General features: G+C 56.1%; 1 protein-coding gene across 1 annotated transcript in view; it reads left to right on the forward strand.

Moving 5' to 3' along the window:
- The first annotated feature begins 6,549 nt into the window (after window positions 1-6,549).
- The window catches only part of TMEM132E (transmembrane protein 132E), a 53,900-nt gene continuing 33,941 nt past the window's right edge, over window positions 6,550-26,508 (forward strand). The window contains exons 1-3 of the mRNA XM_039220623.1: window positions 6,550-6,848; window positions 6,998-7,178; window positions 7,323-7,341. Of these exons, the coding sequence (XP_039076554.1) occupies window positions 6,550-6,848; window positions 6,998-7,178; window positions 7,323-7,341 (499 nt within the window). The remainder of the gene's footprint in view (window positions 6,849-6,997; window positions 7,179-7,322; window positions 7,342-26,508) is intronic.

Consider the following 26,508-nt stretch of genomic DNA (forward strand, 5'->3'; position numbering starts at 1 on the left):
AGCTAAGAGATTAGGTGAATCCAAACTACGAGGCAGACAATGGTTGATTCCATCTGGAGTGATGAATAAGGCTTTGCAGAAAAGGCTCTATGAGGAGGTGGGGAAGGAGGAACAACTCTTCCAAGCAGGAAGCACAGAGGGCCAAGTGCCCCAAAGGTAGAGAAGTGTACAGCTAATGTCGGGGTGAGTGGTTAAAGGTGAGGAGAAGGTATGTGTCAAGTGCCTAATGCAAATCTGGGCAAGGTGGAATTAATCCTGCACCAGCAGGCCACCGGAGCTGGCCTTATAGTGAGGGTGAGACATAAAGAAGCCGAGAATCTGATTTGGGGGTGGGGTGGGAAGGTAAAGCAAGGGTTTTCATCCTACACTAGCAGAAAGGAGAACGTCAGTCTGGATCTCAGCTCTGAATGCTCCCTGTGTGAAGTCGGGCGAGTTGCCCATGGTTCTGTATCTCCTGTACCCACCTGTAACACTCATGGATTTCCCAGGTGGCCTTGAGGCGGCCTTACAAGACTACGGTGTGAGGGCTTCCTCGTCAGCGCTCGGCACAGCTGGCTCCCCTTCTCACCCTCCCCAGCAGCCGGGCCTGGCATTCTCCACCCAGAGTGGGAGTCCCAGGCACTGCCAAGCCCAGGGGCCTGGCAGAGCTGGCTCAATAACTCTGTGGAATCCCAGACAGTGGTTTGGGAGGCTCTGCAGAGAAGCTGGGCCCCCGGCTCTTCCTCTTCCACCTGCATCTGGCAGCCACGTTGGCTAACAAAAGAGAACTTGAGTAACTTGTAGGAAAATGAAGAGTTTACAGCCATTTAGCTGCTGGGCCATGGCATAGAGAGTGTGCTTGCTCACTCTGTTTCTCTCTCTCTCTCTCTCTCTCTCTCTCTCCAGTTCTGGCTCTCTATTTCTCTGCTTCACATTTGATCAGAGCTATGCCCTGGAATTAAGTGAAGCCGTGTGGGGGGTGGGGAGGAAAAGACGGGAAAGCAGAGCCCAGCCCTGCATGGCCGGAGTCCAAATCCTCCCTTGGCCAGGTGCCCAGGGGTGGTCCTAGCTTACTGTCAATGTGTGCCCGAGGGAGGAAGGGAAGGGGGACAGCTAGCGTCAGGGCTGGCAGAGGGTGGGGGCTGCAGGGAGGGTGCAGTCTGGAGGAAGTGAAGGTAGAGTGCTCTAGGGAAATGAAACTAGAAAGACTGTAAACAGATGGTTCAGGGGGCAACTTCTTTTGCAGAATTGGTGAATGTGTGTGTGTGTGTGTGTGTGTGTGTGTGTGTGTGTGTGTATGCATGCTTGGTTAAGATGCTTTAGAAGCATCTCAGTGTCTTTGCCCGTGTACATGGGAAGTTGTGTGTAACTGAATATAATAATGTGGGAGTGCGTGTCATCACAGGCATACACCTTTGTGGGCCTGCTTGCCTCTCCAGCCTCCCTCCCCAGCGCCACCCCAGTCCCATTGTTTCCTGATCGCACTGTAATGCCCCCATCCCGACTCCAGGTCCTTATGAAAGCTGTACCCTCTCCCTACAGCCGCATCCTCCCCTGCCTCTCCCCCCTACTTTCCTGATGTACCCCAGCTCATCTTTCCTTTAGTGCAGCTCAAAGCTCACCTCCTCCAAGAAGCCCTCCCAACACCCGAGACCTAGGTTGAGCTCGACGCCCTTTGTTCCAGCCCCCACCGCCCCTGCGTTTCCATCTGTGGAAGTGCTCACAGATACCCTGCCTCACAGTCCCTACCTCTTCCACACAATGGTGAGCTCTCTGAGGGCATAGCCCATTTTGTTCAGCTAGCTTAGCTCCAGACACATAGTAGGTGGTCAAGAATTCATTTATCAAGAGCCATTAACTGAGCACCCAACGGATGCCAGGCCAGAGGTATACAATGGGGACAACAGAGACATGGTGCCTGCCTTCCTGGGTCTCCCCATTATAGGAGGACAGAAGACACATGAACACAATGCCACGCATGCTTAGATTCAGGAAACAAGACCCCCCAGGTGTCTTGGATGGGTGTGGGCAGTGTCCAGGGAAGGCCTCAGAGAGCAAGAGATGTCCAAAGTGAGATGGAATGAGTGAATGAAGATGTAAATGCAATTACTAAACTGAATCTAAGGCCTGAGCTGAACCAAACCAGAGCTGAACCCCCAAAACAATGACCTGGAAGCCTCATTCCCTCCACCAAGGAGAAGACTGGTCCTATCTTCTCTTTTCAGCAGGCATCCTGGAAAACAGGGACGTGCTGATAGGACAGATGTCATCAGGTCTGCCATGGTGGCAGGTCAAGCAGCAGAGGAAGCAGGTGCTGGCTCAGCCTAGCTCCCTCGTGGACATACATGCAGGGCACAGGGACCTGACATAGAGCCCAACTGACTCTCTGACTGTCTGGCAGGAGGATGGGCTGTTCCCGGCACCACCCAGGAGCTGGGATCTAGGAAACCCCCAACCATTGCCAGCCTCAGGCTAGAAAGACACTTGACTCTGAATAAACTGGGAGCAGCAGAAAGGAGACGCCACCACCTGAATGAACAAGGTGTCCATTTGGAGCCAAAGAGTACGTACATGCCAGGTCCTTCCTCTAGTCTGCGCTCCCTTCTTGGGTGTTCCTCTGGGTTCCTACCCAGGTTCTAGGTGGGATCCATGAGTAAGCCTCACAGGTGAGGTCGGGCAGTCCGTGGGTGTGGCAGGAAAGGACTGCAGGAAGGCTTGAGGCCCTTTCCAGGTAAATGACGTATGGGATTGGAATGGTCATAGCCGACGGTTGTGTCTACCTCTTGCCTGCTGCTTTCTCCCTGAGCTCTAGAACTGGCCTTGCCACGAGTAACAGGCCCATGAGGCACTGCAGCTGGAACAGTTTGGGCACTTGATTCCCCAGGTGGGCTGTCGGCAGCCCTTCACTCCCTAGGGTGAGGAGAACGAGCTGCCATTTGGAGCAACAGAGGATAATCAGATATGCTGACTGGGCAGTATATGCTCTTGGTCCATGAAGAGTAGATCCCAATGGGGTGGAGGGAAGAAGAACCTGAGACTGAAATTACCTAGCAGGCTGCCCCCCTTTCCTGACCTTGGGCCTCAGTCTCCTCCATAAGAAGACCAAAAATGTATGTTGTCCTATAACTTATCACAGTGGTAATCAATGGTAAGCTTAACGTCTGTCTTCCCCTCTAGAATGGAAGTTCCCTGAGGATGGGCTAGGTCTACCTTGCCCTCTGTTGTGAGCAGTGCCTGTGGTGTTGATGTCGGAGTTATTACCAAAGTGTTGTGAGAGGAGGGGGAGGGGAGGGTGGATGGCGTGGAGAGAGGAACCAGAAGTCTGCTGTGCTGTTTCCAGAGAAGGCCATGAGAGTGGCTGGAGCTGCTGGCCCATGACAGCTCTGTGGAGGATGGCTCGGTCCACATCACTGGGGGCAGTGGGCCCTTAGCTCAGAAAAGCACACCTACGTCTCTCCTCTGGGCTTACTCTTTACAGGCCCTTCCATTTGGGGAGGGGGAAAGGGATGGAGACTTCCTGTCTCAAAAGGTGGCTTCTTTCCCCCTTTCTCCCATACAAGGAGCCTGATTCCTGACTGCTGGCTAGCCTCTCAGTGGGATGGTTAATAAGCCCTTGGGTGACATTAATTGCCATCAGGCATTAGGGACCTAATGAGAATCATCTTCCTTGACGACTCCAGCACCTTCCATCCCCAGGGCCTCCAAGAGCCTGGCCAGCCCTCGGTAGCTGCAGCACAGAGCTCTAGACAGATGTGGGCGTGGGGGAAGGGCAAGAGCGGCTCTCGGCAGGCCCCGGTTCTAAGCTGAGGCAGCCACAGCCGGCAGCCAGGGAGGAGGGAGGCTTCCAGGAACCGTCCAAGCCCATTTTCCAAAAAGAAAATGCCAGTTTCCTGGATAACAGGGTCGAAGTCTAGGGCAGAGTCAGGCACATAGGGGACAGAGACTGAGCACCCCAGCTAGCCTTGCTCTGACCTACCTCACCCCACACTCTGGATGCGTGCACAAGTGTGGCAGAGTGACCCTCAAGATCCATAGCCACCTCCCCCCTATAAGAGCTATGTCCATAGGATTGAAGACCCTGTCGCTTCCTAGTTGAGCGGGATTAAGACCTGGTCTCTGGAGGTTGGGGCACGACACCCAAGGATACTATAAAATCATTGCCATTGATCGAATGCCTGGCTGACGGTTGACGGTTGACTTGTCGGGTCTGATCTGGGTTGCGCTCTAATGGAACCAGCCTGATGGTGGGAAAGAACGCCACACCAGCCGCCCCTCCCCCTCCTCAGAAGGTGCCCGGGTGAGTGTGCCTGAGGGGCAGTTCCCCACCCCCACCCCCACCCCCACGTCCCTTTAAAGGCTTGCAAAACAACCTGTAGAAAGGCACGTCCCCTCCTCTCCACCGCCCCACCCCCAGCAGCGGACAGGTTTTTTTCCCCAGCTGCGCCCCAGATCCATCCCAAACGAAGCTGAGCCGGCGAGTTCCCGCGCGGCGGAGGGGCTGGGCGCGGCAGCTCGGTGGATTCCCACCCAGTGCCCCCGAGAGCCCTGCACAGACTCTGGGGGTGGGAGTAGAGTGCTCCCTCCCTACCCGCGCCTCTGGCAGAGCGGCTATAAAGCACCTCCGGCGCCCGGCGAGGAGCGTGCTTCCTTTGAGAAGGGGCATCGGTGGTTGCGGTGGCGCCTACCCGGGGGAAATGCAGCTATCGCAGCCGGCCGGCCCCACTCGGGCGCTAGCCTACAATGGAGAGGAAAAATAAAACATAAAAGAGAGGCGAGCGGAATCGCGAGGTCTGCCGCGGCCCGAGTCTCATTAAGGAGCCGCGCGCGCCCCCAGGCTGGGAATGCGGAATGGACACGTGGACCGGGGTGGGGGGAGCGGCGTGGGGGGTGTCTCCTAGGCGCGCGAGTCGTGGGCCGCGCGCTCCGGGCCCACGTGACCACGGGGAATCTGGGAGGGGAGGGGAAGGGAGCGAGCGCGACGGGCTCGGCGCCCGCTACTGCCGGGGTGGGCGCTGAATCCCGGACGGGGGAGGAGGGCGGGCGGGCGCGAGTGTGTGTGTCTCTCTCGAGTCATTTACGGCGGAGCAGCCGGCGCGAGCGCCGAGGAGGCAGCGGCGGCGGCGGCGGCTTCGTGCAACTGTGGCTCCCCCCACCTCCTCTCTCTTTTTGCTCCTTGATTCTTCTTCCCCCACACACGTCCATGGGGAGCCGGCCCCCCTGCCGGCACCTCCTCTCAGCTAGGCCCCGTAGGCTCCAGCTGCCGCCTCCCGGGCCGCGGGCTGCGCGGGCGCCCGGTGCCCCGGCCCCTGGCGTGGCGCCCGGGTCTCGCCGCCCGCAGCCTGGGCTGGCGCGGCGCTCCGCTCGCCCAAACTGACTCCGAGAGAGGGAGCCGATGCCCGGCTGAGCCGAGACAGCGGGCGAGCGGGCGTCCGGGGGCAGGGCAGGGGCGGCGGGGAGAAGGAGACATCGGAGACTCTGAACCCCGGAAAAGTTCAAGGTTTGTGCAGGTCCCCCCGGGGAAGGCGAGGAGCGAGGCCGAGCGGCGTGCCCCTCTGCTGAGACAGCGAGACCTGGAAGGAGAGGGGGGCGGCCCGGAACCGTGGCGGGCTGGCCGAGCCCCTCTCCATCCTACTACGGCTTAAGGGCCGGGAGGCTGGAGTCGGCGCCCCTGGCAAGGAGGGCGCGGGTCGGGCGCATTAGCCGGCTGTCCCGCTCCCCCGCTTCTCCGAGCCGTGTCTCCATGGGGCAGCGCGTTCTGGCCGCACCACCCTCGCCCCAGCAGCGGAGCCGCTGCCCGGGCAGGCGGCGCTGAGCCAGCCTGCGTGGAGCCCGGGCCCTGGTCGAGACTGGAGAGAACGCGCTGGAGCGGAGCAGCGAGCTCTGCGAAGGGACGAGCCGCTGGCCGCCCGCCTTGGGCATTTTGTCCCGGCGTCGCCTAGGGTGGTGGCGATCCGCGTTGCCGGTCTCAGCACTGCACGGAAACTTTTCCTGCTCCAGATGGATTAAAGTTGCCTGGATTTTCTCTTTCTTTGCAAAAGAAATCATTCATTTGCACCTAACCTGGGATTTCTATGCTGGGGCTGCTGCAGGGCGCTTGGAGGAAGGAAGCCGCGCTATCTATGTGGGGTTACTACCGAAACCGAAGAAACTGGGGCTTGCGTTGGAAATCTGCACCCTCGAGCGAGTTCGGATTCGAGCTGGGCCTCGGGGCTGGGAGATCCAGCACTTGGCTCTAGGCAGTCCCCGAGACGCCGGTGGCCACTGGGCTCCGGGACCGCACGTGCGGCTCCCCCCTCGCCGCCCACATCCTGCAGGGGGCACCAGCCGGGGGAGGTGGAGGCTCCTCCCGCCCGGAGCTGCGCCCCTACCAGCTCCGAGGGTGTAGCCGGCGGCGCCTGGGACGCCCCCTCCCCTCAAAGTGTCCCCGAATTGCACTCCCTGGCCCCTAGAGCTTCAGCAGAGACATTCGGGCGCCACGGCCACCCTGAGTTGGATGTGATCAAGCCCAGCCTGGAGCCAAGTCGCCGAGGACTGTTGCCCCCTCGGCCCCTTCCCGCTCCCGCCTCGGCCATGGCCCCAAGGATGTCGGGCCGCGGCGGCGCCGCCCTGCTCTGCCTCTCGGCGCTGCTCGCCCACGGTAAGTGTCGCGGCGCGGACTGGGAAGTGAAGATGCGGCGGGCGCCGCTGGAGGGGGCACAGAGGAGACTGGTGAAAGGCGAGCCCCCACCCTCTGGACTCGCAGCCGCTGTTCCCAGCCTGGCATTTCGGGCTGCAGCTCGAGTTACCTTCAGCCCCCTAGCCCTTTGGCGGGAGCGGCGGCTGCGAGCCCCGCCCTGGGGACCGAGCCCGGCTCCGGAAAAGGGCGGGGGGTGAGGGGGATTCCAGTCCTTTCCTGGTTAGAAAGAAGGGTCCAAACCCTAGAGTCTGGGGGCGTGTCCGCCCACGGAAATCTATGGGGATCCAAGGGATCCGCTAGATCGCATCCGGGCCGCCCCTCCTTCCACTTTCACCCCCGCAGCCTGCGAGGCTGTGGGCCGTTTGGGTCCGCGGGGATCCAGTTTTCTCCGCTGCTGGCGCGCAGGCCGGTGCGGGGCCGCGCCGCCCGCCGCTTCGCTTCCTGCCGCGGTCCTCGGGAAGGGAAGCGGACTGACAGGGGCCCCGGGAGCCGCGGCGGCTCGCCGCTCGCCGCCCGCCGTCCTGTGAGCTGCATCTAAATGGCCGGCTTAGCCGAGCCCGGAGGGCGGGGGTCTGGGCCACGGGCGCGGGCCGGGGCGGCGGGCGGCGCGCGGAGGCAGCGGGCTCCGCGCTCTCGCGTTCTGCAATCTGTTGCGTCTGCTCCCTAGGCTCACCCCGGGCTCCGCGGTAAAGGGGGTGGGAGAGCGAGGGGCGGGGGTTGGCGCGCTTTGGCAGTGGGACAGCACGGACACGAGTAGGGGACAGAGGGTCTCTGAACAGCCCCCCAGAGTGGGAACTCCAAGCCGACCGGAGAAGGCTGCAGCGGGCCTTCCGCAAGCTGGAGGCGCTCCAGGAGGCGAGGGGCGCTGACCGAGTGGGGAGGGAGAAAGCTGGGGCGGAGGAGGAGAATGGAGAAGAGAGGCCCCCGGCTCCCTCCCAACACGAAACCAGCAGACCTGGGACACATTTCCCCCACCGGGGGTGGGGAGGGCTTTGTCGTCCCACGCTGAGGGGTGAGCCTGGACAGGCTGGAGGGGGACTTAGATGGAGAGGGCAGTGGGCTCTCCGCGTTGATGGAAGAACCTCGATATGTCGTGCCCGACGTTTGCCCACATTTGCCCCATCCAGAGGAGCCGGCCCGAACCCTCCTTGAGCGCGCCCAGGGCCTCTGGCCAGCTGCCTCTCTCACCCTGACCAAGGCGCGTCCTCAAGGTTGAAAGAATAAGGGAAGGAATGTGCTCTGGGAATCCAGGGTCCTGGGGTTAGGAGTGGGTGGGAAATAAGGCCGACCTCCCTCTAGGGTAGATTGGTTCTTCTCTGCCGGGGGTTGACTCCGGGTGGGAGCCGGTTTGAGTTCAGTTCACCAGACCCAGCCAACCTTAGTTCTTTATCAGAAGAATGGGCAGGGCAGCGGGAGGGGGTGGGGGCCGGGGGAATGCAGCCGGAAAGCAGAAATCTCGGCTCCGTGTGCAAGACTGAGGGCGAGGAGGGGGTGGGGAGGGGGCTCTGCCGGTCTGCGCACTAGAAGAACAGGGGGCTGTGCCTGTGCAGGGAGTCTGGGTGCCTAGCAGGAGGAAACGGAGCTGGGGCCCGAGTCTAGGCGTGGTTCTGCCGCCTCCTGGGTCTTGTGTCTTGTCCCCTTTCTAAAACCCAGCCATGTCCCCACCTGGGGGCAGCTCAGCCGTTCTTATTAGGTTCTCACTGTCCAGCTTCCTGACCCCTCAGCCTGGTATTAAAGATCCTTTCTCCTCCTTCACCTGTCAGAATTCTGCCTGCTTCCAAAGATCCAGTCCCAGTGGGGCTTTGGTATCCTGGCCCTGCTTCTCCGGAAGGGTAGCAGTCAGGGGTAGCAGTCGGCCTCGTTTTCTCCTCGGATGTCCCTGTCTTTTCTGCACCCTGTTAGTCCTGAAGTGGTGGAAGCAGAACCATGGGGTTTATTCTCCTCTGTCCCCCCACACAGCCAGTGCTTAGCATGATGCCAGTATACACAGGACCCCTGGCTGACTGGCAATCAGGAAGAAGCTCTTTGCAGAGGTGGGGTGGGGATCTCCCACTGAGTAGGTGTTTTCCCTTCCTGGTCATGTGGCTCCCTTTCTGAGCCCCTTCCCGGAGTTCCCATTGCCATGCCTTCATCTCCCCATCTGCAGGGAAGGGTGCCAGCAGGTGCTCAAAGCTTGGGGAACTCCCCACCCCAGAGATGGATAAGGCCAGAATCACAGCAGTTCCTCCACCTTCAAGAAGACCCCATTACCCACCGAGACCGTCCCTCTATCAAGAAAAGGGTGCATGAATTTAGCCCCACTTCAAACTAACTCTTGGTTGGGAAGGAATCTGGGCTCTTCGAAGATGCTGAGATAGGGGAGGGACTTGCAGTTTTTGGTGCCTGGCAGGCTACTGAGGCCACAGGCTTCTGACCACACAGCCAGACTGGGAGCCAGATAGCCTGGGTTTCTGTCTGACTCTGGCGCCATCCGGCAGGGTGACCTTGGGCTGTCTCGTTCATGTTCCCCAGCTTGCGGAAGCAGTCCCTCCCGTCCCTGCCCCCTCACATTCTGCCAGGACCATGGGGGCAGATACCAGGTGTGAACAGAACCCCGCTACCTTTCTAGGGCCCAGCTCAGGCTGTGGGGGCTTAGTCTCAAGGCTTCTGCCAGAGAATATCAGAGAAGGCCACTTTCCTGCATCTGGTCTTTGGGGAGGCTTTCTGCTCCATTTTTAGTTTGAATGGGAGTTTAGGGGGGCAGGGTGCTGGTTAAATCTGTTGTAGAGATGATAATGTCAACCTCTTACTCAGTAACCTGCACTGGCTCCTCGATGCCTATAGGATCAAGGTTATACTCTTTGGCCCCCGGTATTAAAGGCCCCACATGATCTTGTCTGGATCTGCATCTTTGCCTCTGTGGTACTTCCTGCCTCTCTGCTTTGCACCCCCCAGCCCCTACCTCTGGAATACCAGCCTCCAGAAATCCTTATCTAGCCATCAGAACCCAAGCCAAACCTCATCTCGTCCAGGAAGTCTGCCTCTGTCACCCCTTGGCTTCCCACTAGCAGCCCCCACCCTGTAACAGAAACAATTGCTCTTTCCAGTGCGGCCTTGACTCTTTGTGGTGCCTTTCCAGCACTCTTCGTGGGCCACAGTGTGAGTGTGTGAAGGGTGTGCATGAGCCTATTAATGCTCCTTGTCCCCACGTCCTTGCGTTTAGCCCAGGTGCGATTGCTCTTCATTTTTGCCCCATTCTCCAGTGCTTGATACATACTAGGTGCTCAGAAGAAATGAACGGGGTGGGAAGACAACCCTGTATTGAGGCGCTCTCCCAGTGGCAATTGAAAAGGGAGCTCTAGGGGCTCCTGGGTGGCTCAGTTTGTTAAGCATCCGACTTCAGCTCAGGTCATGATCTCAAGGTTTGTGAGTTCGGGCCCCATATCTGGCTCTTCCCTGATAGTATAGACAGCCTCCTTAGGATTCTCTCTCTCTGTCTCTCTCTCCCCCCCTCCCCCACTCTCTGTTCCTCTCCAACTTGTGCTTTCTTTCTATCTCAAAATAAATAAATAAACTTTAAAAAGAAAAAGAAAAGGGAGCTCTGGAGTGTGGGGCAGAAGCCAGGGCAGGGAGGAGATAGGCAGAGACACCAGGAAGAGAGCAAAGGAATGGGGCAGGGCCATGCCCACAGCCTCTTGAGGGGCATGTATGGGATACACATCTCTGGAGTGACATGTTATAACAGCGCTCCATAGAATATGAATGTAGTGTAGTGTCCCCTGACGCTCTGACTATATAACCTCAGATGCCTGCATCCTTGCCTTTGGGTCATCAGCCTGGCAACCTCGAGCCTCCCTGGTAGGTTGGGGCCACACCCTCCCCCACCCCACCGATGACCCAAGCTCTGGGCTCCTTTGGAGATACACGAGAGACACAACAGAAGAGGGTCAGCACTGACCCCTGGAGTGAGGAATGAGGCTCCCCCTCACCCCGCAACACACACACCCATCTTCGTCCTGGCCACATGGAGCCCTACGCCACAACGCAGCCTTGTTATGTTTAAGACCAGTAGGTGGGGATGTGTTATAAACTTGGTGGCAGAAAATAAGCTTTATTAGAATCCTCAGGATAACCCAGTGCTTGGCTGTAGGAGGTAAGGCCACGTTGGAACACAAGGGGAGGGCTTGGGTATCTCTTAGGCCCTCGCTGGGGCAGCCTGGCTGGAACTATTGGACCCCAGGCCTGAGACTGGCAGTGAGTGCTCAGTGAGGCCACAGAAACTGCGACCCTTAAAGGCACTAACTCCAGCCACTGGGGTCCTGGAGCAGGGGGTCATGTGGCGGGGAGGAAGGGCTAGCCTTGATGCCCTATACATGGTGCTGTCCATCCCCAATGCTGCAACTGAAAGGGACCACAGAGTCACCACAGCAGCCCTCACGCAGATGAGGAAATGGACACTCAGAGAGGGAAGGGGACTGGCCAAGGTCACCCTGCCAGTTTGTTCTGGAATCAGAACTAGCACCAGAGCCCACAGGGAGTTCCTGGAGTGGCGGTCTGCTCCAGGCCACTTGGCACAGATCCCACCACCTCTGTTATCCCCGTCTCCCGGCTTTGTCCAAAGATGTGCTTCCGGCCTCAAGCCAGCCTCAAGTCCCAGCCAGTCAAGACAGCCAGTCACCAATGGCATTCGTAGGCCTCGCCGAGCTCTACAGGAGAACGTGGAGGGGTTCCAGACTAGATCTTCAGCTCTCCTTCATGAGCCCCGTTGAGGAGATGAGAAAAAGGCCCAGGCTCTGAAATTCAAGGTGGTTTGAAATCAGAGTTCCCTAGGAGACGGGACATGGGGGTTCTGATCCCGACTTTGTCATCCACTTGCTGTGCAACCACAGTAAAACCATCTCCCTCTCTGAGTTTTTTTCCCTCTCTGTCAGTGAAGGGACAGTGTCCCCCAGGCCCCCTTCCACGTCTCTTGTTGTGATGGACAAGCCTGCTGTTACCCCTTTTAATGTTTCTCTGCTCCGTGCGGCGCCTCCCTCCACGGATGCCCACATTAGATGCTAACAAGGGGATCGGCTTCCTTCTCCCCGTTCCCTCCCCAGAGTCCTCCTTACTTCTTCCGTACTCAACATAGAATTTTAATAAGAGATTAATGAACCAGTTGTGGTGTTTTGTTTTGTTTTTTTTTTTTAAGAAAATGAATTTCACTGTTTCTGTTTTCCTACTCTGTCTTTTTACATGATGAGGGGGCCTCCTTACCATCAATTCGGGCAGCCCTGCCGCACACCAGCCATCCCCAAGGATGGGGTAGCGTATGGAGGGGCACCAACACTCAGCGAGCTACTACACCCGTTGTCGCTGGGAGGCAAACAGCCCGCCAGGGGAGGCCAGTGCAGTAGCAGGGCACAGGCCCCTCTGGGGACACAGGCAGAGAGGCCAGAAGTCCCTTCCTCCCTTCTTCAGTCCCGTTTGCCCCTTTCAGCCGCTCCCCCCCTGCACCCCCCCCCACCTCCACCCCAGGCCCTGTGGGACAACCAGGCAGGAGGGAGCGGTCCCTGGATTACTCAGTGCTTTTTTGCAAGAGACAATGAATGCAAGAATGAATAATTCGGTGCAGAAAAAGGTAGGAAAGGTAACTGAAGGAATCCCTTTTTGCCTAAATTATCTGCCTGTGGAAAGTTCTGCTTTTTATCAAAATTGAATCCTTCCTGCATTCTCTCCCTACATTGTCGCCCACACCTACTTGTCCTGTGAGCATGGGCAACCCTTTACTCTCTTCTCTTGAGTGACTTTTCCTGTTCGGTCCACACTGGAGGCAGGTGCCATGCTTGCTGGTGGAGTTCAGCAGCCGGTCTCCATTTCCTCAGCCCTTACCTCGGGGCCCTCAGAGCTGGGGGCATGATCTGCCCAGGGTCAGCTGGATAAACAGGACGACACTCAAAATAGTTGAAGTTTTCACAGGCATCTTTATTGAGGAATCCAGGACATCTAACCCTACAGAGCAGGCACCTGGCAGCCAGGACACCTTGAACCCTGAACCCTTGCTCAGGGATATGGCCCCAGAGGCCCCTTAAACAGAATGAGTCACAGTCACACTGAGTGACAACCTCCCTGCTTTTCTGAGGGAGAAAAGGGGAAGTGGAAGAATGGTTTCTACCCCCTGGGAGACCCCAGTATGACAAAGGGTACATGATCTCATGCCTGAGAAGCCCAATCTGAGCCCCAACCCTCAGAGATGGCCTCTGTCCCCTTGCACGGTGAGGGTCTGATTGTGAAAGACAAGATGGCCACCTTGCAGACCTCCTCCTCCACTCCCCACCGCCCCCAGAGCTGTTGGAGAGCCTGGCTCTGGGCCAGAAGCAAGTGTGTTTTTGGTGGATTGGTACAGATGATACAGCAGGCTTGTCACGGCAGGAGAGCAGTGTCACTGGGAGCCCATGGCACAGACGCACACTCGAGTGGGCACCCACACAGTCATGGGCACACCCAGACATGCTTGAGAGATCAAGCAGTTCTTTGGAGTTCAGATCCACAAGTTCATTTGTGTTCCACAGCAGCCGCTGCGTGAAGGCAGCATCTGTGATCCCCATTTTACAGATAGCAAAACTGAGGCTCAACAGAGTCCTCACCACACCAGCTCTTGAGATCACATTTTCTAACCCTGAATAGGGAAGTCTTCTTTGCTGTACCTCTCTATCTCTCACATACCGGGAATAAGCACAGACATGGACAGACAGACATGCAGGGCCCCTCATTGCGAGAGCTCCTCTCCCCCTTGCTCTCTAGACTTCTTTCAGTCCCTTGAACGAATGGTGCTCTTTACCATGCCAGAGCCTCTGTACCTGCTATTTCCTCTGACCAGAACACCCTTGCTACTCAGCCTTCAGGCCAGAATGTAACCACACTTCCTCTTGGAAGCCCACCCTGATTCTCAAGTGGACAAAGACCCACTGCCTTTTGCAACTCATGACGGTTTGCCCTGCACGTAACTGCTCTGTGTGGCCTCCCTGCTGACTGTAAGCATGAGTGGACCTGGAAAGTGTGTGGCCTCTTCCCAGCCTCTGTATTCCCAGGGTCTCCTGGGATGACTGGAATAACATAGGCATTTGATGACTTGTCAGCTGAGTCATTGAATGTACCCTTGTGCGCATACTTGTAGACATAGGCACCTTCCCGGTCACTCAGTGAGTATTCAGTTGGTGCTTGTTGTGGGCCAGGTGCTGTTCTAGGTACTTGTCTTAATCCATGAATCTAACAAAAATCCCTGCATTCCCGGAGCCTGTATTCTTCTGGAAAGTGGTGAGGCAAGCAGACAGCAAGTAATAAATATACAGTATTAAATAAGTGAATTACATAATATATTAGAAGGCTCAGGGGCTAAGGAAAATAAGAAAGGTAGGGTAAGGAGCATTGGAAATTCGTGTGTGTGTGTGTGTGTGTGTGTTGGGAGGGGTTGTGCGGAATAAAATGAATGCTCACTTGATAAAGTGTCATTAGGCACACCTGAAGGCAGTAAGAAAGCAAACTAAGTGAGCATGGGAGTAGCACAGAGGGCAGCCCCTTGGACAGGCATGGGCTTGACCATTCAGACTCAGCAAGGATGCAAGACTGGGCTGGACAACAATGAGGGATGAGGACAGCTGGGGCAGATGGGTGGCTCTAAGAACACTGACTTGTCGGCTCAGTGAAGTGGGGAGCCATAGCAGGTTTTGGAGCAGGGGTGACCTGGGCTGCAGGCTTGCAGAGCTCCAGAACCTGTGGGGTCAGGGACTGCCCTCCCACCAGTGCCGTAGGGAGGGACCTCTGTCTGCTCCCTTTAGCCCATTGATCCTCACAGTCCTGGCTGTGACCTCACAGCCACCCCATCGTGGGCAGGACCAGGGTGTGGAGGGGGCAGGCTGCGGCAGAGACGATCCAAGGATTGGCAAAGCTGATTTTCCAGACCTGCCCGGCAGAGGAGCTGTGTGGTTGTCCAGGCCTCTTCTGATGGGCTCGGACCTCTTGAACTGTTTCTGCCACCTCTTCTTGCTCAACCCCCCACCATGGCCTCCCTGATGGACGCCAGATGCCAGTATCTTCATCTCAGCTGGGGCATTTGGGATGCTATGCTAGCTGCAGTTTATTTAACAGATTCTGATTTTTTAAACTAATTATCTCCCCCCCCCTTACAAAAAAACTCACTCCAGGGGTCAAGGGGATTATAAGCATTTGCTTGGACAGCGATCTTATACACCCCTCTGATTTGGGATGGGTGGCAGCCAGGATGTGTGTCGGCTCTGCGTTCCGGGAAAGCAATACCCAATTTCCCTGGTTCTCTGAGTGCCCTGCAGTGACTCCAGATTACCTGTTGCTTTGACCTCTCTGCCTGTTCCGGTTTCATGTCTGCGAGCGCTGGGTTGGTGGTCCCTCCCTTCCACCACCAGCCCCCCTGTCGCCAACCTGACCACTGCAGCGCACGCATGCCTCTTGAACAGGGAGGTGACCTGCCTGGGGTGGGTGTTGGGGGACCACACTCTCCCCGGCCTTGCCCCTCCTGGGGAGAGAAAAGTGGTATGGGGCCTTTGTCCAATAGGAAAGAACTCTTGGATTGAAAATAGGAAAAATTACCATTTTTCAGCTGCCAACACAGCAGAGAAATGATCTCAATTTTCTGTGGCTGTTCTCGGCAGGAGAAACACTGCCAGCCGCCTGCCCCATGCATGAGAGGTCTGAAATGCAGGAGGGAGGAGGCAGGAGCTGGGGGAGGGGGTGGGATGAGAAGCGGGGGAGGGGGGACTGGCATAGTGCAGAGGCTGCCACCCTCCCCCAGCGCAGCCCCCATGGGCCACAGGCCTGTGTCAGAGCAGCCACTGAATTATCTAACTACGTCAGTAGCCACCTCCGTTAACTGAGGACCTACTATGTGCCACTCCCCGGTGCTGGGTGCCAGGAATTGTTCCCTGGGAGCCAGGAGTAGACCTTGTTCCATTTTGTTTTAGTCCCGATGCCCACTGCTCTCCTCCTCTACCCTCACTTTTTCCCTGCACTTCACTCTAAAACCAACCCGCCTGGCGTCGTCACTTCCTGTGTGATTTCGGGCAGGTCACTCAACCACTTTGTGTCTCAGTTTCCTCATCTGCAAATGATTAGAAAAGTACCCAACTTGTAGGGTTGTTATGATTCAATACATGAGTCATTGTTTCATGCCAGATATTAAGGATAGTGCCTCTGGGGCGCCTGGGTGGCTCAGTCAGTTGGGCGTCTGACTTCAGCTCAGGTCATGATCTCATGGTTCATGAGTTCAAGCCCCAGGTCAGGCTCTGTGCTGACAGCTCAAAGCCTGGAACCTGCTTCCTACACTGTGTCTCCCTCTCTCTCTCTGCCCTTCCCTTGCTCTCTCTCTCAAAAATAAATAAACATTAAAAAAAACAAAAACCAATAGTGTCTTTGGAATGCCTGGGTGGCTCAGTCGATTAAGCATCCAACTCTTGATTTTGGCTCAGGTCATGATCTCATGGTTCGTGAGACTGAGGCCTGCTTTGGGCTCTGAGCTGACAGCACGAAACCTGCTTGGGATTCTCTGTCTCCCTCTCTCTCTACCCCTCCCCTGCTCACACGCACATGCTCTCTCCTTAAAATAAATAAACATAAAAAAAAAAAAATAGTGTCTGCACATACTAAGTGCCCCCAAATGATGGTTGTCGTTGTCACTGTTATTGCTATTACTAGTACATGCCGGGCACCTTGTTAAATGTAAAAAGGAAGAAAATACGGTACCTGTCCCGGGAGGGGCTTCTAAAGGGGTGCTGAGCGGATGAAGCATGTCTGCTCTATGCAGACTGTGATAAAATGCAGTCGCAGGTTGTCAGGAGGAATAAGAGTGTTGTGGAGGGGGGAAATCTCATAACTATTCAAGAGATCAGGGGAGGCTTCACGGAGGAAGTGCCCCGTCAGGAGGCCTTAACAAGGTTTGAGAATTCTGCCTCTGAAGACTAACCAGTCAGCATCTACCGTGTGTCTGGTGCCCTAGGGAAGACAGAAACGCAGAGCAAAAATGATTGCTGGACTACAATTGAGTCCAGTGAGGGAGAGCCAAGGCTGCCTGGGAAGGAGTAGCAGAACAGGCAGGCTAACTACAGGGTATATGCTTGGTAATTCTTTACCTGGAAGATCCTTAGAGACCTTTCAGAGCTTCGGCCCTATGTTCCATTGAGTGTTGGGGAGCTATTGATTATTCTGGAGTGAGGGAGTGACAAGATCAAAGTAGGGTTCTCAGCAATGACTTGGTTGGGGGAAGCCTACAGATTGGAGCAATGCTGAAGAATGCTGTTGAGTGAGGGCTCTGGGGATAGACGGTGAGTGTCCCTAGCTGTCATAAGAGGTACCACCGTGTGGCCAAGAGCCCCAGCTTTAGAACCAGAAAGATCTGAGTGCTGGCTCTGCCCCTATTCCGTGGCCTGACTTCTTTCTATGCCTTGGTTCCCACCTCTGTGAGACCTGATGGCAAATGTGAAGTGCAGAGCCTACAGCATAAGCCTGTGTTTGGAGCTCTCTTGATTATTTTAGCAGCCAAGGCCCAGGGAGCAAAGGGGACTTTGGCCCACAGCCATTTATGACCCCCTGGGGGTCCAGGAGTGTCCGGAGCCCTGGGGAAAATGCCTGGGTAGGAGGCGAGAGGCAAGATCATCCTCAGTATTTTCAACAGATGCACAGCATCCCTCCTCGTTCGTTCCCCACCTCCACTGGCAGCCAGGGCCAAGGGGTCAGATCCCAGGGGTCCCTGCCAGCGTTTGGCTCCAGAGAACTCTCAGAAGAAGTCATGTCAGGTCAGAGAATGGGAGTGAGTTATCAAGTCATGCAAATGTAGGTTGGCATCTCAGCCCTGCCGCAGTGCACCTGGATGACCCAGAAGCACTTTGCCTGCCTGTCTCCACAAGCCTTTGCTTCCCCATCTGCAGAATGGGAGTAATAGCCTCATCTTTCTTGGGCTGGGCTGCTGCAAGGGTGCAAGGGCGGACGTGCCCAGAACAGAAGCCGTGGGCCTGCTGGAGGGCTCAGTAAGGGTGGCAGGCTCTGCTGGTTTCTCCCCTCTTGCCTGGAGCCAGGCCTCGCTGCTGGCAAGCACGGTTAAGACAGTGCCAAAGACTTCCCGGAGATCTGTTTTCTGCTGTTGGGTTTTTTCATTTTGTTTTGTTTGGGGTCTTATTTTTCTTACCCTTGATGCCTCCTAGCAACATGCTGCCTGTCTGAAACACAGCAATGGCCAGCAGCCGGCCCCTTTCCCTCCCTCCATTCCTCTTTCTTTCCCTTCCCAGGAAAGCCACCGCGGGCTTCGGGCTTTGGCCCCCATTCCCAGTGCCTCTCCAGCCTGGGGCAGAGGAGGCATTCCTGGGTCCCACAGCTGGCCCCGCAGCGTGGCCTGGGTCTTCCTGGGCTGGTGAGGAGGCCGCGGCTTCCTGATATTTGCACTGCATTCTCGGCAGGTCTGCCCCGTTGCCAGAAATCGGGTCTGGGGTTAGAGACGTGAGCCAGGGAGGTTCCCGAAACACTTGCTCTGATGCATGCAGCCCAAGATGCGTGGAGACCCTGGTCCCAGAGCTGCCTCCTCTTCCTCCTCCGTCTCAGATTCCTCATCTGCAGACAATAGGAAGAAAGGCAAACCCATCCCATAGGGGTGTTGGGGGCAGGGTAACCGAGGTTATGCACCCTGCTGGCACAGTCAGAACTCAGTACCGGTCACTGTAACCATTTCTTATTCACTGTGAGCCCCTGGGAGTCCTCTCAAATGACCCAATCTGCCCACAGAGCCCCTGTCTTGCCAGCAGCCTCCCACCAAATCTTCCTCTGCCCCTGGGCTTTCTCAGACTACCACCTGCCTCAGACACAGCCTTCTCCCCTCTGGAGTTCATTCTCCTGGTCCCTGAAATCAGGGCTGCTATACTGGACCAGTGCTGCCCAATGGAAATACACCATCTATGGAAGTTACATTGTCCTAGCAATCGCACGAGAAAAAAGTAGAAACAGGCGAAATGAATTTTAGCGTACTATAGCCAATATATTCAAAAGGTTATCATTTCAACATGTAATTGGTACAAAAATTGGTAAGGAATTATTTTACATTGTTTTTTTTTTGTGTTTTTTTTTTTTTTTTTTTTTTTTTTTTATTAAATCTTCAAAAGCCCCTGTGTTTAACTGTTACAGAAGCACAGGGCGATTCCAGCCAGCCCCATTTCAGCAGCTCAGTAGCTGCCCTCCTGGGCAGTGCGGGTGAGATGCTCCCAAAGGACCCAGCCAAGCTCTCTCCTGAGAGGGTTCTTCTGGGGGTCCCTGGAGCCAGCCCCCTGGGACTGGTGAGCTGGGCCACTGTCCTTTCTGCAGTCCTTGGAGATTCCCTGCTCATGTAGAGTCAACTCAACTCCATCCCGGCCTGGGGAGATTCATGCCGGCCGTGGAGACCCACCCATGCAGGGCCCGTGGCTCCCAGCCGCCTCCCAGAGGCCACTTTCCTTCCCGCTCGACCCGGAGATCCTGTAAACACGCGTCACATCAAGTCCCCCTCCTGCTCAGAAGCCTCCACCTCACTGAGAGTGAAGGCCAAAGTCCTTACGGTGGCTGACAAGGCTGGCATCATGTCACTTTTCCCGACAATACCTCTCTGACTGGATCTTCCTTCTCAGCCGCCCGGGCCCCGCCACACTGTCCTCTGCTGCCCTCAGACATACCAGGCACCGAGCCTCAGGGACTTGGCCCTTGCTGCTGCCCATCTGGCCTTTCCCTACCCCCAACATAAGGATGACTCACGCCCCCACGCCCTTCAGGCCTCCACTCAAATGCATGTTACCAGAGTGGCCCTCCTGGCCATCCCCTGTCCAGACTAGCCCCGCTCACACCTCCTGCTGCCCCCCACTGTTTCCTTCACCCAACAGGTCATGTGTCTGCTTGTTCATAGACTGACACGCCCTTGGAATAGAAGTTCCTGACCACAGGAGCCACATCTGTTTTGGTCACTGCTGTATTCCCAGCTCCTGGCTTGGGGCCGGGCACAGGGAAAATAGTACATATATGCGGAATAGAAGAGTAAAAAGGTTGCTCCTTTTCCTCCTCCCACCTTTCTCCCTGGGGAACCAATGGGGAGAGAGATCTAGGAGTTAAATGGGTGACAGAGATCAGAAGGAAGTCATTTCTTCCTTCCTCCCTCCCTCCCTCCCTTCCTGCTTTGCTTCTTTCCTTCCTTCCCCCACTCATCGGCCACATTTTAACTTTGTGGTCTTGGGAAAATTACTTCGCTGCACTGTGGCTCAATTTCCACATCTATAAAATGGGAGAATAAGAGTATAGGTCTCACAGGATTGTTGGGATGAATAAACACATTAATGCATGTAATGCACTTGGAGCTGTGCCTGGCTCGTAGTAAGTGCTCAGTAAACCGTAGCTCCAGTTTTACTCTGCACACGTTTTTGAACACCTGCTCCACACCAAGTGCTGTGACAAAACAGTGGCCGTGTGCAGGGAAGACGTGGTCACCAGCTGATGTGGGACAAGGACGGAAACTTCCAGTGCAGTAGATTCCGTGCCAGGGTGGCAGAGGTGCAGGGGACCTCACTTGGACTTTGGAAAGGGACAGATGTGGCTTTCTGTCATTTTGCAACAACCGCTGGCCAAGGCCATGCTAATGGTGAGGTGAGCTTCTGCAACAACGGGGGCGGCTGTTCTGTGCAGAGCCTTGCCCGCCCAGCCACTGCAGCATGCTGGAGAGAGCGGAGCAGAGCAGTTTGAGAACCTCGTTACGACCAGCAGCCACATCTTAGATCATGGGGGCCAGTGGGCTAGTGTATGTAAAGGACCCAGCACTGCCTGGATGCAGAGTGGACCAGAGAGACCAGACCTATTGTTACCCTTGCTATTGAAGTACTGGCCAGAGGGAAGGCAGACGGTGTGAATCCCCTTGCACACAGCGCCCTACCTCCAGCTGGCACTCTTCAGTGCTTGTTGGATACACGGAAAACGGGTGCCCTCTGAAATCCTATCAGCACTGTGGCACAGAAGGGCCACTCGGTGGGGAGAGATACTTAAAGTCAGAGAAGCTTGGGTCAGGAGAACTAGATGGGCACTTCTTGCCCCTCTCATGCTTGAACCATCTTTATTTGAAAGAGAAGTACACTAAGGTCCAGAAAGGGACAGATCTTAGCCCAGTTCACACAGCAATCTGGCATGGCAAAGCCACACCTAACACCTAGGTCCCTGATGCCCAGTTGGCTTGCCTTGTGTCTTCAGAGGTTTTACCTGAGGGCATTGGAGGTGAGGGGCGGCATGGCCGGCGGTCACTGGAGGAAGCCAGTTGGTCAGTCGCAGATCAGGGTAACCCCGGCCATCTGCAGCTTCCCCCGCAGCTGTATCTGGGGGTATGTCTCAGCGGGCATGGTGTTTACACGGAGTAACCAGATTCCATCTCCAATAATCACACCACAAACAGCATGAAATGTGAACTGTGGGGAAGGCTTTGCTAAATGTGCGACTGGTTTTCTTATTTTCCCTCTGCTCCCTCCCCACCCCCACTTCTCTCAGTGCCAGATCACACGCCCGCACATGGATGCACACATAAGTGATCTGCATTCCCCAGGTATCGGGGTCAGGCCTCCGATACCAGCCCATCCAAGGTCACTTAGGTCCTTGTTTGGGAGATCAGTTTCTCCTGTCTGGGGGATGGGCGAGAGGAGGGGTATTTGAAGGGCAGGTTCTCATCCCTCAAGTTCGCCACCATTCCCTACCAAGACTAAGAGTGTGGTACCCTGGGCAGTTCAAAAATGCCTACCACACACTTTACCACCTTATCAGAGGGCAGCCCAGCTTGTGAAATTGGCAATCCTGATCCCCATTGTATGGACAAGGAAACTGAGGCTCAGAGAAGGGAAGTGACTGGTCCAGGTCATAGAAGGGGAAGTCTGCCTTTGCCTCTTGAGAATGTGTCTTCCGCTCCCCCTAGACACTATCTCCTGAGTCCGTGGCTTCAGGTCCAAAGGGCCCTCCTCTGGCCCCAATATCATAGAGGAAGAGTCACACTCATTCAGCTTGGTCCCAGAGCCATCAACTCACCCATGCAGGTGACCCAGTTACAGAAGGGGAAACCAAGGTACAGAGCGACTGGCTCATCTACTGGTGATGGCTTCTCTCCTCATGGGCCTCATCTCTTCGCCCACCATGTACTCCCCATCTCTTTCCTGGGTCCCTGGCTGCTGCCTCTGGACCCCAGCCTCGGGAGATTTGTCAGAGCGGGACCCTGCAGGCCCCTCCCCGTCCCCACACCCCTCAGAATCCAGATTCTCCTTCTTGGCAGCCCTGCAAAGCTGATCTGCATAAAACCATCCCCGGGCCCTGCCTTTAAAAGTCTTCATCTTTTCTCTTCTCCCTAAACGGCCCCTAAATGATTTCTGTAAATTGCTCTAAGTAGCTCAAAAAAAAAAAGAAATAATAATAACTCAGCGAGTGGCTGCCTGACCAGAATGTGGATGGCTCTCCTGCCTGGCCGCAGCTCCCAGCTCCTTCAGGCCCAGCACCCAGGCACAGGGCCCTCTGCTCCTTGACCCAGCAAGGGGCAGCACTGCCTTGGAGACCCTGCCTTGCCCCTCCTCCTTCAGGCAGGAGGCCGCCCAAGTCAGGTGCATCCCCCATCAGACAGACAGCTCCCCAGGACAAGGACAGTGACATTCTCCTTTCCCCCTCCCCCACCCCACCAGCCTGAGGACTTGTCCAGGGTGGAGCTGTGCCTTCCTCCTCAGTCTGTGCTCCCCTCTCATCAGACCAGAGGCTTTCCCGGGAGCCACTGCACCTGCCCCTTCAGGCAGGGGCTTCTCTCTGGGAAGGGCTGACTCTCCTCGTTCTGCAGCCAGCTCCCTTGTAGGCCTCATTTCCTGCACCTCACGTTAGAAGCTCGGGCCCTGATTCCTAGACTGGGCTCCATTTCCATGACTCAGTCAAGCATGCATGCATTCTTTCATTCTTTCTTTCATTCTACGAAGCTTTCCTAAATACTTCCTGAGTGCCAGACACCGAATGGACAGGTATCCTTCTGCAGATCTGACTCCTTTGAGGTGCTCCAATGATCAGAGCCCCCAGATATAGGCCTAGTTCTCCTGGGGGTAGGGTATCTGGCCAGAGGGCCAGCCGGGGCAGCATGCCTCGTGGACATGAGCCCAGCCTCAGCCCCTCATCACCATGATGACCTCTCGCCAAGGTGGACCAGAGAGGGGCTCCTCTTGGGGAGCAGAGTACAGGGGTAGGAGGGAGGTGCTTCCAAGGAGACCCTGGCCTGCCCCACTCTTCCCTCCATAACCTCTCCCCAAGCCCCCTACCCCCACCCATCTTCTGGTCATGGGGGGGCTGAGATCAGGGCCAGGAGTCCTTGATCCTAGGTCCTAAAATGGTGACATGGACTTGAACAAGTCTCTTCTCCCTTCTGGGCATCAGTTTCCCTTCCTAAGAGGCGACAGAATTGGATTCCATCAGTCACATTTTTTTCTGTCCAGGGAACTACATAATCTATAATATATACTATATATTATATAGAATACACAAATTATATATGATACTGTTAATATATGACACAAAGTAAAGCTACTGGTTAAACGGAGAGTTAGAGGGGTCCCCTTGAGGGCTCACCTGCCCCCACCCTCCCCTGCACCCCAGGGCAGCCCTGGAGACACCCCAGGGAGCCCAGCCAGCGAGCTCTGGGTCTACTTAATCCACCCCTGCGGGCCTGTCCACTCTGCCTTTGGGGGTCTGGCTAGCGCTGCCTGATTGGGGGCAGTCCCTCCACCTCTCTGCACCCACTTCCCTGGGATCACACTCAGTTCCCTGGTGGGGTGAAGCCCATGAGAAGACTTTGGCTCTTGCCTGGGCCCCGGCACTCCCTAGGGTCCTTGAATGAGTCTAGCCTCCGGTTAGAAATGCAGGCCTGAGAGCTACTCGGAAGGCGGCAGGTGGGGCCAGCCCCAGGACAGCCCTGCCCATCCCTGACAGGCGGTGGACTGTTCCAGATGGGATGAGGCCCGTTTGTCACCCTCCCTGCACTCTCTGTGATGCGCAGAAGTTGGAAGGAGGAGAATAAACAAACACAGTCCTCCACTTCCTCTCTGGTTTAATTGGAACCCAATTAAGTGAGTAATTGTTACAAATGTGAAATCACCTTCCACCAACTTGGGGGATGTGAGCCTGTGCCCAGCCTGAGCCTGTGGGACCAGGCTGGGGCCAGCCCTGGCCCAGCAGTGCAGGCTTTCCAGGGGCTGGGGGAGTGGTGACTCACAGAACTCCTGACATCCCCCCTCAGCTGGGAGAGATGCAGGGCCATCCCGTCCATCCCCCACTGCCGGAGCACAGCCTCTGGCCTCCAGCCTCTGGTGTCACATCCAGCCAAGCTTGATTGACTGGGGCTGGGGTCCTCTGGGGAGGGGACACTTGGAGGGCCTGGGGGCCAGACACTGGGGTCCCTGGGAAGGAAGAGAAGGCTAGAAAAGGTGTTAACAATGGGCCTGTCTATTTGTAAGTGATTTGAAGAGAAACTTTCTTTGGTTTTCTCTCTCCTCTTTCTTTCTCTGGTGTGATTCTCTGCTTCACGACCCAGAACTCGAGGTGACACTCTCAGAACTGATGTTCAGTTTCATTACACACATAGTAGCTGCCCAATAAATATTTATTGAGAGGGGCTTGGGTGGTGCAGTCAGCTAAGCATCCGACTCTTGATTTCAGCTCAGGTCATGATCTCACAGTTTGTGAGTTTGAGCCCCACACTGGGCTCTGTGCCAACAGCGTGGAGCTTGCTTGGGACTCTCTCTCTCTCTCTCTCTCTCTCTCTCTCTCTCTCTCTCCTTCTCCCTCTCTCTCTGCCTGTCCTCCACACTTGCTCATGCTCTCTCTCTCTCTCAAAATAAAGTAAAATTTTAAAAATATTTAATGAATGCAATATAGGCAAAATCTGTTGGGTGGGCTAGCCTGGAAATATAGGTCCTATTGATAATACTGACTCTATGGAGGAAGGCACTAGAAGTGCTTCCAGGTTCTAATACCTGCTTTCCAGCGAACTTTTGCTAAGCAGCCCATGTAGAAGTTGGAGTGTGTGTGTGTGTGTGTGTGTGTGTACAGGAGAGAGAATGTTCTGCTCCCAGTGAGCCCAGCATGGACCCCCCCACTGGGGCCCACACTGGGATGTGATATGGGTACCCAGATTGAACTCAGTGGCTCATTTATGGAGATGGCAGAGAGGTCAGAGGGAGGAGGACTTGTGTAGGGGGTGCAGAGAAGGTCAGAGAAGGGTTGACGCATCCTGGACAGGCAGACAGGCAGGAGTTCGAGTGGCCAGGGCTGAGCTGGGGCCCGGGATTCGGCTGTGAAGGACACAGATGTCAGAGTCCTTTGCACACGGCCTCCTCCACCAGGGTTGGGGGAGGGGGCAGTGGGTGCAAAGACAGCCCTGGCAGACCAAAGATTCCAAGTAGAAAAACTGGCTGGAGATGGGGAGCTGTGAGGGGGAGGCCATGAGGTCACGGGCCCCCCTGACCTGGAGCTTTAGCCCGGGCCCAGCTCACAGTGGGTCCCTCACAGTGTTTGCTTTGGGAACAGAGAAGGGATGGTCCCCACCAGGAGTATCACTGCCTCCTCGTGATACAGGATTTGGGGAGTGACAGCTGACCAGAGTCCTGGGAAGAGTGTCACCAGAGACCAAGGAGGGCTCTGGCTCACAACCTTCTAGGGATTTGCAGGAGACCCCAACTTGACCATGACCCCAGCATCATTAAGGAATACGGTGGAAAGAAGAGAGGAACAGAGGTTGGTCCAGAGGCATGGCCAGCGCTCTCCCTTCCCTGAGCCTCTAATGTGCAGGAATCGGGTAGCATCTCAGAGGAGGAATGACAGTCAGCCTACTGGCCATGCGGCCCCAGGGCATCCCTGTCACTCCAAAGGGTAGCCATTGAACTCAGAAAGAGGGGCTTGGGAGAGCCCCCCAGCTCCCTGGGCTGCTGCATCCAGACCAGGCTGTCTCCTGAAGCCAGGCTCAGCCCTGCAGGGTGCTCTGACCTCTGGCCAAAGGCTGTCTTTGTCCTCAAAGTCCCAACCCTACTTCCTGCTGACAGAGGACTCCAGAGAGGCAGCCATTCACAGGAGAGGTGACCCTGATGGCCTTGGGGGAGGGGGCTGCCCCTGACCACACAGAGTGACAGTGATTAAATGTACCAGCAGCTGGGCCATCCGGGCCCTCCCTGCTGCTAATTTGGGTCAATTAAGCCAATTTGTCTTTGTCGACTTGAAGTCCCTTCTCTGTAATGGCTGCGGTCCCTCTGGGGCATCCAAGGGAGGAAGGAGCGGGGAGGGAAGGAGGAGGCAGTGCCCTGGCCTCAGTGGCCAGTCTCCCACTCCCCATCCTAAATCCCCAGGCTCAGGGACATTCCTGAACCTTGTGGCCTTTCCCATTGCACTGCCCAGGGGCCTCCGCAGCTGTCACCCCTGCAGCGACCCCATAAGGTAGGTCAGGCAGGGTTAATCCCTGTCCCACAGATGAGAAATTAGGGGTCCTTCAGGGAGGAGAATAGAAAGTTAGGGGGAATAGAAAGATCTGAGCCTGGCATTCAGAGCCCGGTCCAGCACTCCTCTCCCTAGGCCATTTGGGCTTAGAATTTCCTGAAGGCACTCAGTCTGTGCTCCTGAGACCCAGGGGAGCCCTGCTGTGAGAGTCCCTGAAAGGTTCCGAGGAACACAGTTTGGAAACCACTTCGCCACTCCATCAGGTTCCACCTTCCACAAGAAACGGGAGGCAGGGACAAAAATTGGTGTCTCCAGAGAAAAGCCAGTGGCCTCTGCTTGGCCTCCCAGCCAAGGAGAGAACGGCCATCTTCTAGAAAGGACAGCAT

The sequence above is a fragment of the Hyaena hyaena genome, unplaced genomic scaffold (assembly GCF_003009895.1).
Source record: "Hyaena hyaena isolate Hyena2069 unplaced genomic scaffold, ASM300989v1 scaffold_898, whole genome shotgun sequence".
NCBI lineage: Eukaryota > Metazoa > Chordata > Mammalia > Carnivora > Hyaenidae > Hyaena > Hyaena hyaena.